At 39.2% G+C, this 13,511-nt stretch overlaps 1 protein-coding gene across 2 annotated transcripts; it reads left to right on the top strand.

Annotated features, from left to right (window-relative positions):
* Nucleotides 1-446: 446 nt before the first annotated feature.
* Nucleotides 447-6,158, top strand: LOC113149785 (dehydrogenase/reductase SDR family member 13-like). Of its 2 annotated transcripts, XM_026342070.1 has the most exons (6): nucleotides 447-831; nucleotides 1,345-1,463; nucleotides 4,327-4,450; nucleotides 4,552-4,878; nucleotides 5,376-5,605; nucleotides 5,797-6,158. In XM_026342070.1, the coding sequence occupies exons 1-6, from the start codon at nucleotides 705-707 to the stop codon at nucleotides 5,959-5,961; spliced, it is 1,092 nt and encodes a 363-aa protein (XP_026197855.1). In that variant the 5' UTR covers nucleotides 447-704; the 3' UTR covers nucleotides 5,962-6,158. The 2 variants fall into 2 exon arrangements, with proteins under 2 accessions (XP_026197855.1, XP_026197865.1); XM_026342080.1 differs by having other exon boundaries at nucleotides 448-831; nucleotides 5,376-5,883.
* The last annotated feature ends 7,353 nt before the right edge of the window (nucleotides 6,159-13,511 follow it).

Genomic DNA, 13,511 nt, shown 5'->3' with positions numbered 1-13,511 from the left:
AATAGCCACTCTAAAGCTGCTCAGCATTTTTCACTAAAAGAACAAGGTTTTGTCACCTAGAGGCTCAGCACCCTTAAGTTAGTCCTAGTTAGATACATACAACAGCATTATTATAACCATGGTTTTAATTTGAAGTATGTTGCTAATTGAAAAAAACAATTATTTGGAGTAACGGCACCAAATAAAATCCAAGCTACACGATTTAACATGAAGATGGCTGCACTGAGCTATTACACTAATATTATGCCAGATTTCGAGGAATTGTAACGTATTTCTATTTTCTGCTAGTGCATGATCAACTACATATTGTACTTTTACTCCACCATGTGTTGTGACTTTCCTGAACCTGATTTATAAAACCAAGTAGGCCCTACTTGTTTTGGAGCCATGGGTTTATCGCGACACCTGCTGTTTTGTTAACGTAAACAGGGAAACCTACCGGAAGATATCGTGCTTTGCCTTTTAGAACAAATTTTAGCTTGTTATAGAAATCACATTTTACTTCTAAATAATTTGAGCTTTTCCACTTTAAGATATGCGTCGTATCATGATATATATTTTTACAGGACTTTCGAGACTTCCGTGTTTAACTAATATTATAAAACATGTTTGAGTCATCCACAAAGACTTAATTTTGAAGTGGATACCGGAACAAGATCGATGCACGGAAATTATGTGCATGGTGGTATCAGTCTGGAGCAGCGATGTCTGTGTTGCTTTGCTTCGCAGCGGCGTTGGTTTTCCTTTATGTGATACTGTACTATGTTGTGTTCAGAGGAACGGGATTCTCAAATTCAGTGAGGCTGGATGGGAAGACGGCCATTGTCACAGGTAGTAGGCATTATAAACAAGTTCTCACTGTTTTCTATAACACTCACCTAACCCTCTGATGCGCCTTACTCGAACGTTTGCGTTTCACATGCATACAAAGTAACATCTTCCTTAATATGAACATGTTTCCTGAGCTTTTGTTCATTCCAGATCTCTTGATATGATCTCAGTGATATTACAGCCTACTGCTACTGAATCCCTTAACTGCTTTCAAGGAACCAATTTAGCTGGATGAAAAAAAAAGATGATAAAGGGAATTTTCCTATTTTCTTATCTTACTCTGACTAAACCTTTTCTTGTATATCAGTAGTTTTTAATTCATTAGTTTAAGAAGAAACAAAGATTACAAACAGAAACAAATATAATATGGCATAAGTCAAAACCTTGTAGTTCTGTTCAGAACCACTTTGAACTGGTCTCTACTGTAATAACCCAATAAATGACAGGATTTTAATGAAAGTGTGTGACAGTGCCTTTTCCAGTTTGAGGCATGTGAACTGCTTTTCTGCACAGGAAGCAACACTGGCACTGGCAAGGCCACCGCTTTGGATCTGGCAAAGAGAGGAGCCAGGGTGATCCTGGCTTGTCATAACAGGGAGAAATCTGAGGCTGCTGCTTTTGACATCCGTAGAGTAAGTACCAACCACGCCAATTAAAAAAGAATGTCACTTCCTACCTATGTATCGGCTAGTGGCCACTGGTGTGTAATTATTTATTTGTAAAGTTTGTAGACTGTCTGACCTTTTCACATTCTATAGCAACTCCTCACTGAGATACAGCGGCATCAGAAAATATTCATCCCCCCTATTGCACACTTTACTGGATTATCGTAACTTTTTAATTTTTTTGTTTCCCTATCAATCTACACACATAGTCCATAATGACGAAGTGAAAACATGCTTTTATCACATTCTTCCTGGCTATCTTTCAAGCACAGTTAGATTGGATGCAAAGCATTTGTGAACTTCTTCAGGTGTCTGTGGCTGGGTTTTGGCTGGGCCCTTCAAAGACAATAATGAAGCCTTTCAAGTGTTGTCTTGATTGTTTGCTTCAGGTTATTGTGGTGCTGAAAGGTGAACTGTCACCACACCAATACTCTGGAACAGGTTTTCTTTAGACACTTATGCATTCAGCTAAAAAAATATTTCCCTCAACTTTTACCAGTCTCCCTGTCCCTGCCACTAAGATGCACACCCATAGCATGATGCTGCAAACACCATGCTTTTCCATACAGTTAGCATTGACCAGGTTATGAGCAATGTTCACCATTCACAGTGCTTGGTGTGCTGCACAAGATTTCATTGTGTTTCTCATCAGACCAAATCATATTTTCCTTACACTTTGAATCCTTTAAATACGGTGCCTATAAAAGTATTCATTTATCACTGGATGTTTTCACTTGTTATATTTTTACAATATTGAATTATATGGTCAGTCTATTCAATTATTTATTTATGACACTGGTCAAGAAAAATCCTTTTTTTTATTTTAAAGTGGAACAGGTCTCTAAATAAATAGCCAATTGAAAATAGACACACATACACACAAAAACCCAAATTAAATCGGCCATAATTCAGTGTTGTGGTTGCTGTGGTAGTCAGACTGTAATTGAGATTTTGGCAGGACATTTACACTGTACGTACAGTATACACTCCTGTGAGGGACCAAGCAGGCAGGCAAGAGGAAACACGTCGATTGTCACCAAATTACACAACATATGTAAGAACTGTTAGGGCCCATAAAAGAGGTCAAAAAAAAAAAAAAAAAAAAACTCAACAAAGTAGACTAGACAAACAGAACTTCAACTGAATAAACCGTCTAATAAAACCAACTGACCTACCAAAAGGAACACACAGGGGAACATATATAATGGCTGATCAGACCATTTAACACAGAGGGGGTTACTACACACACATACTACCAACAAAACTTCAAAACAGTACAACATCACGGTCAATCATTTCAGTTGTAAATAATTGATTAATTAATCAAAAATAACTCCCTCCACAAAGGACTAATATTGATATAGTACATACATAGTCCACAATATGCCAACCTAAATTCCCCCTCACAGATAGTAGACTATGGTACAGTCCAATGAGCCTCTTCCTGTGTAAAACAGGAAACAATCCTTTGCCCCGGCCTGAGAAGACGGGTTTCAGCACTGGTAACTCAAAGCAATATATATACCAGTGCAACCTCAGCACTGGTAAGAAGATAACTAAATGTGCACGCTACAAATAGAAACTAATGTACTGGGAAACAAACGAAATAAAGTATATTAAATGAACTTTGACTGCTTTCTTTCTTTAACTTCCAAATGTATAAACTTAATCTTTCTAAAGGTATAAACCAATACCTGAGGATTACCCACAGGCCATCACAACTCCCCTCTAAAAGTATTGGAACAGTGAGGCCAAATCCTCTATTTCTGCTTTAAGCTGAAAACATTCGGGTTTGAAAAAGATGAATATGAGACAAAAGATCAACATTCCACCTTTTATTTCCAGGTGTTTATGTTTGGATCTGATACACAAGTTAGAAGATAACACCTTTTGTTTGCACTCACCCATTTTTCATGTGAGCAAAAATATTAGAAAATGTGTGTTTTGTTGCCCCGGTGTGTCCTATTACATTGATTACTCAAACAATTAATAGCACTGAATGTCTACGTTCAGTTTCAGATTTGAGATCAGGCTACATTTTAGTTAAGAGCATAACATAAAAAACAGAGAACTATGGGTGAAAAACAATTGCAAAGCTGAAAAGATGGAAAATCAATCAGAGCCATTGCACAAATGTTAACCATAGCCAGTATAATCATTTGGAATGTCCTGAAGAAGAAAGAACTGGTGTACTGAGTAACAGATATGAAACGGGTAGACTAAGGAAGACAACAGTAGTTGACGACCAAAGACAAATGTTAGTGACATCAGCTACAATGTCCAAAGAGCAGTAGTGAAGGTATCACAATCTACTGCTGGCAGAAGACTTTATGAACAAAAGTACAGACGACACCAGAAGATGCAAATCACTCGTTAGCAAGAAGAATAGGAAGGCCAGGTTGGAAAGTTTTATGGACTGATTATGAAACTTTGCCAAAGTAATCAAAATGCTAAAGCAAAACACACTGTTAAAAAACAAAGGAGCTAATCAGGAATCAAGAAGTGGAAGGTTTTTGACTGGACAGTCTCCCAACTTAGACTTATAGAGCATGCATTTTACCTACTGAAGGGAGTTACCCCCAGAACAAACAACAACTGAAAGAAGCTGCAATGCAGTCAGTGGGTCACAGATATTGATGCAGTTATTGCAAGGAAAGGATTTACAGCTGAATATAAAGTCTTATTCACTGTTCTGTTCTCTGTTCCACTACCTTTGCTCACATGAAAATGGGTGGGTTTAAACAAAAGGTGCTATCTTCTAATTTGTGTATCGCATCCAGACTAGATTTGTGTTTTACAACCAGGCATAACCATCGGTACTGTTTTCTAGGAGAGTGGGAACAATCAGGTGGTTTTCATGCAGTTGAATCTGGCAAGTCTGAAGTCTGTGAGCAACTTTGCAGAAACCTTCATGAACACTGAACCTAGATTGGACATTCTTATCAACAATGCAGGTGAAGATGTGGAAATATGATCTTATACAGATTTTTAGCCCTTATACCATTCAAGTACAGTAAGTGATTGAAGCCATAATACAGTATGTACTCTGTTTAAGGTGTGTTGGGCCCAGGACATACTGAGGATGGCTTCGGCTTGGCATTTGGGGTGAACCACCTGGGCCACTTCCTGCTAACCAATCTTCTTCTGGAGCGAATGCAGCAGAGCGGTCCCAGCCGTGTGGTCACCGTGGCTGCACGACTTCATTGCATTGGAAACATTGACTTCCCTCATCTGGCATCAAAAAAAGATTTGGTGTCGGGTCAGTCTGTGTGGCACAACCTTCAAGCCTACTGCAACAGCAAGCTTTGTAATGTGCTCTTCACCAGGCAGCTGGCCAACAGGCTGGATGGCACCAGTGTGACTTGCTACAGTCTGCACCCAGGTCAGTGTCTGCTGCACATGTAGGAATTTTCGGTGATGAAACATATCGGTGTCTGAGTGTGTGTGAATGGGTGAATGAGATGCAGTGTAAAGTGCTTTGCGTACCAGCTAGGTAGAAAAGCGCTATATAAGTGCAGACTGTTTACCATTACCTAATGGAGATCCAATTTTAAGAGTTTTGTTAATATTGAGGAAGTTAGACTGAATTGTATGATGCTTTTGGAGGATATAGTTTTGTTACATACTTCACACTGAGTTACTTTCAAATATTTTGTCAAAACTAAATTTATACAGTTCTAATTTTTTGACTGATGAAACACATCATAGGCAATACAGACCTGGAAATGTGGTACTTCTGAGCATTAATTTAGCATCTACTGTGGGTGACATCCAAATGGGTTGTATAAGTGTTCTTGTAGATGCTGTGTTTGCTGCTTCAGTGTGACTGTGGCTTCAGCTAAATCTAATGCATGCTTTGATTATCTCTATCCTTCCCAGGAGTTGTCTACACAAAAATTGGTCGCAGTACGAGCTGGTGGCTACAGCTTCTCTTTACACTCTTTGCCAAGCTCTTCTTTATAGACCCTGAGAGGGGGTCCCATACCATCCTGTATTGCAGCCTGCAGGAGGGCATTGAACCACTCAGCGGACGCTACTTCTCTGACTGTGCCCTTCAAGAAGTAGGGGCCAAGGCACGAGATGATGCCCTGGCAAAGAAGCTGTGGGAGGTGAGTGAGAGGTTAACTAGTTTATCATTGCAGACTGAATCCTAATACACAGCTGGCTAACTGTATGAACTCTCAGTCCCTTATAGACCTCAGTAGGTCTTACTGCTCTGTTTCTTTGAGGGCTGCTTTCTGTTTGCTGTTGTAGATTTTTTGAATAATGAATAATAATTGAATATTATTTTTTTACACAGGGCAGTGATATTGAGGGAGGGGCCTGTGACATAGGGTTTATTATACACTGTATTAAAAGTTTAGTGAAAACAATGTATGACTGTATATGTGTGCTTTATTTGTCTTTTCCCTTTTCTTTTCTCTTATTTAAAAAAAATAAAAAATTCTATTTCTCAATACACTGACATCTTCTAATAATCAGATCAGGACAAAGTTGAGAAAAACTCAACTCTTTGTGAATATCTTACAACTTCTACAACGTTATTTACCATGTACAATTTAGATACAGGGCACGCTGGCACAACATAGTTTACAGACGTGGAAAAATGTTGGTACCCCTCTGTTAAAGAAAGGTCACTGAAAGAACTTGAAACTGACAAAAGTAAAAATAAATAAAAAGAATTACCAAAAATTAACTAATGAAAATCAGAAATTGCTTTTGAGTTGTGATTCAACAGAAGTGTTTTAAAAAACAAACTAATGAAACTGGCCTGGACAAAAATGAAGGCACCTCTAAAAGATGTTAAATAATTTTATTTTTTATTTTACCACAGGGACATGTTAAACTAAAGTGTGTCCTGTAATTAGCTTCACAGGTGTCTTCAAATTTGTAATCAGTCAGTCTGCCTATTTAGAGGGAGAAAAGTGGTCACTGTGGAAGTGGAAAATTGATGACAAATTGAAGAGACAGAAAATATAAATGGTAACTAAAGAACCCAGAATAACTTCCTTAGAGATTAGAGGTGAAATCCAAGGTCAAGGTGCACCGGAATAGGATAACACAATCAGTCACTGTTTAAGCCATTATTAAGTGTACTTAATAGAAGACGACCGAGGAGGACTCCACTGATGAAAGCAAATTGTAAAAAGAAAAATTTAAAATGCATACTGACACCTGAAGCTTCTGGGAGTGCTTTGACAGATGAGACAAAAAGAAAAGTACACTGTACCTACTGTGCAACATGGAGGAGGCTTGGTTATGTTCTGGGGCTGCTTTTTAAGGCATTCTGGAGCAAAACAAACAACAAATCACTGGACTATTCTGAAGTGGCCTTCCATGTGTCCTGGTCTAAATCACATTGAACATCTGTGGAAGGAACTGACACATGCCATCTGGAGAAGGTACCCTTTAAACCTGAGACAAAATAAAACAGTGACATGGACATACGTTACAAAGACACAGCAGCAGGAGTTACAGGTACAGCCTTTAATGTGTGCAACAAGATGCTGCAGATCTTCTACCAGTCTGTTGTAGCCAGTGCAATATTCTTTGCTGTCGTCTGCTGGGGCAGCAGCATCAGAGCCAGCAACACTAAGAAACTGAATATGTATATGTATATATGTATATGTATATGTATATGCTGATCAGGAAAGCTGGCTCTGTGCTGGGGGCTTCTCTGGAACCTTTAGAGCAGGTGGTGGAGAGGAGGATGCTGCACAAACTGCTGAGCATCATGGAGAACAGCTCACATCCTCTCCACAACCTGCTTATCAAACAGCGGAGCAGTTTTAGTCAGAGACTTCTCCAGCTCCGCTGTGACAAGGAAAGTTTCAGGAAGTCATTTGTGCCAACAGCCATCAGCCTGTACAATGACTCCCTGACAGAGAGTCAGTGTCCACGCTGATGGTTTAACAATGTGTAACTTAGCCACTTTACATTCAAGTCCTACTGTGTGTTTTGTTGGTTTTACTGTCTATACTCTGTGTTGTACTGTGTCTTGTGTAGTGTAGTGTTGTGTAGATCATGTTACTCAATGTTCAAATTTTTTTTTTGTGTAATGGCTGCTGCAAAACCAAAATTTCCCCTTGGGGATTAATAAAGTATCTATCTGTCTATCTATCTATCTATCTATCTATCTATCTATCTATCTATCTATCCATCTATCTATCTATCTATCTAGTCATCTTTGCAGAGATGTGTGGGTCATTAGGGTTGTGGTCTCTTATCTAATTGGTTGACAACAGACAAAGTGAGGATGGATTAGATGTTAGAGCCCTAGTTTCGCCAGTTGAATTCAGATTAAGGCAATGGGAAATGCATATCTATAGAAAATCTGATTTCACTTGCACCAGAATCCTCTAGTGATCATGGGGGTCTAACAACATATCTTAACAGACAGAGCAGCATATTAGCGAAAGACAGTAGTAGTGTCTGTGTGAACATTCATGTTAAATACAAACACGCAGCAAATGAGAGAGTGATTGTTCAATATTAGTGATATTATATAAAGATGAATGTTGAAAAACGTGTAGACACACATTTATTAATCCTCCCACAAACACCGTAAGGCCATTAAACCTGTTCTGCTGTGGTTGCTGCAAAAAGATAAATTGGGACTGAGTCACTGGGACTCAAAAATTTGTAATTTCAGGCACAAATTTTGAATGGAACATTCAAGGTTTGTTTTTCATAAAACTGTAAATTTTATATTAAAAAAAAAAAAGAAAGTGCCCTTCTAACATACTTACCAAGTGGTAGTGGCTGGTTAGTGTCGTGGTGAGAGACTGGGAGACTGGGGTTCAAATCCCAGCTGTGGCCTACCTCCAGTAGGGGTCCTTAGGCAAGACCTCCTCACGCTGCCCTGCCTACCATTGTAACTTGTACTGACTTGTAAGTTGCTTTGGATAAATGTAAATGTGTGTCTACATGTACTAGAAAGCCATATGTGTGCAAAAATGCTGCTTAATGGACTTTTACAGTCAATTACCTGACAAGCTGAAATGTCACTCTGGTGTCCATGAAGAAGAAACCTGCTCTGAGTAAATGCCTTGTCAGACGTGAAAGTAGCTGGATGGTTTGACATGGCTAATACCAAAAGCTGATCACTGATCACTGTTCCCTCAACGGTCCAGCCCCCTTAGAAAGTTTGGTCAAAGGTGCAAAATTATGTCAATATTCAATTAAATTAATCAAAATTAGACAGATTTACCAGATTTTTTCATAAATCCTAACTTTTAAAACATAGTAATATCTAGAAAACAAACAGGAATAATGAACAGATTTTTTTTTTATTTTAGTAGCAATTAAAAAGAGGAAACTCAATTATTATGTCTTAAATTAAATCATTGTATTGCAGTTTTTCTTAAGTTTATAATGCAGTATATTTTTACGAATAGTCCAAGTAAACAATAAGACTCGTCTTTAACTGACTTATACAGCAATGTGTTGCCACAAGTAATGGGGATTATGCTCATTACACCTTAAACTTGCACATGTGGAAATCATTTTAGCAAGGACTTAGTAAATACATAACTATATGTGGAGGCAGCAAAGTGAAGGAGTAGTTAGCACAGTGGCCTCATAACGTTTAACCTGCTGTCTGAATGGGTTCTTCCTGTATGGAGTTTGCAATGCATGGCTTTCGTCAGGTCCTCCACAGCTCACACAGGGTAATATCTTGTTACATTTAAGTCATGTAATTTACATGAAATGGAATGGCAAGTCAATTCAGTAATGTTTGCTGTGTACCCGAACCATTTAGGCTTTAGATCCAAATATACAAATGTTAAAAAATAGATATTTAAATTGTTTTTTCCTGGTATTCACTTCTAGATATATTAAACAAAATGAAACATAACACTTTCGTATTAGATAATCCAAATTTTTAGTTGGCAAAAGCACTGGATCATTTGACTGACAGGTGTTTTTGATATTAAAGATGCCAGGATGAAAATGTATTTCATACCAAACAGAATAAATAAAATGGAAAATACACAATCCAGTAAATGAATGCCTCCTTAATCAATTTATGAATAAACTTTCAAGACATTAATGCTGAGAATATAAAAAGGAGAGAAACAAAGAAGAATCAAAAATGAAACTTATTGTTGTCATTTAAATTTGATACTTCATACAAGGTACATGCAGAGGACATTAACCTTGGCCTGAGAACTTAGTTCATGTACACCACCCTTCTGTAAAATTAATTAATTTAAATTTTTGGCCCTTTTGACATAGTCCAGTTTGTCCAGAGGGTGGCAGTAGTGTAACACAACCCTTACAGCAAAAACTGTAGCAGTTCTTTATACAAACTGTATAAATGAATGGTTGTTGCTTGGAGCAAGGTTGTTGAAGACTTTCACCAAGTAGACCTATGGATTCTCTTCATTATGAGCTGATTATAACTGATTATTAACAAGGATAGGCATAACAGCCAGGTCAGTTGTGTGTGTGTGTGTGTGTGTGTGTGTGTGTGTGTGTGTGTGTGTGTGTGTGTGTGTGTGTGTGTGTGTGTGTGTTAAGAGAAGTGCTCTTGTAATTACTCAGTAGGACATTCTTCAGCACAAGCTTCTCCTTTAACCTCAGTGTTAGTAGGGAGGAACACACCCCCACAATCGATTCCTATCACCTCCTGCCTTCAACTGTCCCTTTCCTTCACACCCCCTCTCTGTGTTGCATGCTGAAAGGATCTGTGGTAAACTTAAGTCATCCCTCATTTGCTGTTTTAATGACAATCTTTTCTATACTCATTTACAGCTCAGTGCTGCAACTCACTTATTCCGAGCAAACAGTAAGCATGAGGTCATCAACTTCAATATCGATCCAAGAGAAAGTGAAAAGCTTAACACACACACACACACACACACACACACACACACACACACACACACACATCTGTGGATTACACTCAAAACATGACTGTAGACAGAGTATGTTGTTTCTGGAAATACTGTAGATGTTGCCATTCATTTTGTATTATCCTTGTCAATGTCATTAGTACCATAAACAGAATCCTATTCGCCTAACTACATTGGGATCAAAGTCACACTTCTGATTGAAACCTTACCACAGTGTGACAAATAAAAACTTCCTGCATAGCCAGATACTACTAAAACTAAAACTGTGTGCACCAACCCTTCACTGGTATTGTCTTTTTAAACTTACAGTATTTGAACATTGTATGATGGGGCATGATGGTTGTTTGATCCATAGTTAAAGTTCAGGAGAAGTAAAAAAAGAAGGGAAAAAACTGAGATGTTAAACTAAATAGAAAATACTAACAATAGACAAATATAATGGATTTGTCACACACACACCTGCACCTCATTAATGTCTCCTCCTCTTCTTCTTCTTTCGGCTTTTCCCATCAGGGGTCGCCACAGCGAATCATCCTTTTCCACCTCACTCTATCATGAACATCTTCTACCCTAACACTAGCCAACCTCATGTCCTCTGTTATAACATCCATATATCTCCTCCTTGGTCGTCCTCTTGTCCTCCTGCCTGGCAGCTCCATCTCCAACATCCTTCTACCAATATACTCACTATCCCTCCTCTGAACATGTCCGAACCATCTCAGTCTGGCCTCTCTGACTTTGTCGCTAACACAGGAAACGTGAGCTGTCCCTCTGATGTACTCGTTCCTTATTCTTAAGGAGAACCTCAACATCTTCATCTCTGCTACCTTCATCTCAGCCTCTTGTCTCTTTCTCACTGCTACCGTCTCTAACCCATGGAGCAGAGCTGGTCTCACCACTGTCTTGTAGACCTTTCCTTTGAGTCTTGCTGACACTCTTTTGTCACACAACACTCCTGACACTTTCCTCCACCCGCTCCAACCTGCCTGCACTCTCCTCTTCACTTCTTTTCCACACTCTCCATCACACTGAACTGTTGACCCCAAGTACTTAAACTCCTGCACCTTCTTCACCTCAGCCCCCTGTAACCTAACATTTCTACCTTGATCCCTCTCGTTCAGACACATGTATTCTGTCTTACTACGACTGACCTTCATGCCTCTTCTTTCCAGAGCAAACCTCCACCTTTCCAGCTGTTCCTCCACCTGCTCTCTACTCTCACTGCAAATCACAATGTCATCCGCAAACATCATTGTCCAGGGAGATTCCTGTCTCACCTCATCTGTCAGCCTGTCCATCAACATAGCAAACAAGAAGGGACTCAAAGCTGATCCTTGGTGTAGTCCCACCTCCACCTTGAACTCCTCTGTCTGACCTACAGCACATCTCACCACCGTCATACTTCTCTCATACATGTCCTGAACTAGTCTGACGTACTTCTCTGCCACTCCAGACGACCTCATACAGTACCACAGCTCCTCCCTCGGCACCCTGTCATACGCCTTCTCTAAATCCACAAAGACACAATGCAGCTCCTTCTGACCATCTCTGTACTTTTCCATCAACATTCTCAAAGCAAAAATGGCGTCAGTGGTGCTCTTATGGGGCATGAAACCATACTGCTGCTCACAAATCTCCACCTTCTTCCTAAGCCTGGCTTCCACTACTCTTTCCCACAGCTTCATTGTGTGGCACATCAACTTTATTCCTCTGTAGTTGCTGCAGTTCTGCGTGTCACCCTTGTTCTTAAAGATCGGAACCAGAACGCTTCTCCTCCATTCCTCAGGCATCTTCACACTCTCTAGAATCCTATTGAACAAACTGGTTAAAAAACTCCACTGCTGTCTCTCCTAAGCACTTCCACACCTCCACAGGTACGTCATCAGGACCAACAGCCTTTCCACTCTTCATCCTTTTCAGAGCCTTCCTAACCTCATCCTTTCCAATCTCTGCTATTTCCTGCTCCACAACATCCACATCTTCCTCCCTTCTTTCCCTGTCATTTTCCTCATTCATCAGCTCCTCAAAATACTTCTTCCATCTTTTCTGCACACTCTCCTGGGTTGTTAGCACCTTTCCATCTCTGTCCTTAATCACCCTTACCTGTTGCACATCCTTCCCATCTCTATCTCTCTGTCTGGCTAGCCTGTACAAGTTTACATTACTGTCTCCTCATACAGGCAAATTCCAGGGAAAACCTGCTCCACAAAGCCCTCGACTACACAAAATCTAATGGTCATATTGGAAGAATTCCAAGACTATGACTATTCTAGACTAATTTAAAGTTTGAATGACGTTTCTATGATGTAGTATAACAATACAGGAAGCTGACAAAAAGAGAAAAGTTTATAGACAGCCAATAAAAAAAAAAGTTGATAACGTGAAAAATAATAGCAAACAGTGGGCTTTCTATGACAAGGCATTGAGAACTAGTTAATGAATAATAATGAGTAAAGATAACAACATAACCAAGATACAAGCTCCCACTAATTAGAGCTGTTGCACAGCTCTACCACTGATAAAGACCAAAGATAACATTAGTCTGAGAGCTGTTAGATAGCTCTCCCACTAGTTAAGAGCTACAATTTAACATTTGTTGAGCTTCATCTCCTGAAGGCTCATTAGATTAGAAAGCACTGTTGTTTCAGGTCAGAGGTATGTCGCTCAGGAGTCCACATTTCTCTTCCTCGATCTATACTTCATAGATATCCTGTCAGTCCTGTTTCACTCTTGTTTGTGAAGCAACTCATTGATGACTTGTGTCTTGTGTTTGCTTTGGGTCAACTTCACAGCAGAGCAGTACTTAGTGACTGGATTAGTGCATCAATTAGGCAGCTCTTGGCTCTTGATTTAGATGCTAAAGGAGCTATGTGAAGGCTACTTAATATACATTAGTATTGTTTGATGCTTACTGGGTCTGTGTTGATATGCATCATGTCTAGGATGTCTTAGGCTCAAACTCCAAACTCAAAAACTCTTGCATTTAGATGTCTAAGATGCTTTTATATAGTTTATATAGTAAAGCAAAAATAATTAAGTGAACTATATTCAGTTTCCTTGTTTTCTGCATAAATTGGTCATGAAATGTGATCTGATCTTCACCAGTGTTGCAATTCTATAAACACATTCAAAATAGTTTACTTACTTTTACTTGCAA

The sequence above is a fragment of the Anabas testudineus genome, chromosome 13 (genome assembly GCF_900324465.2).
Source record: "Anabas testudineus chromosome 13, fAnaTes1.2, whole genome shotgun sequence".
NCBI lineage: Eukaryota > Metazoa > Chordata > Actinopteri > Anabantiformes > Anabantidae > Anabas > Anabas testudineus.
This window is presented reverse-complemented; position numbering and strand designations above follow the sequence as displayed.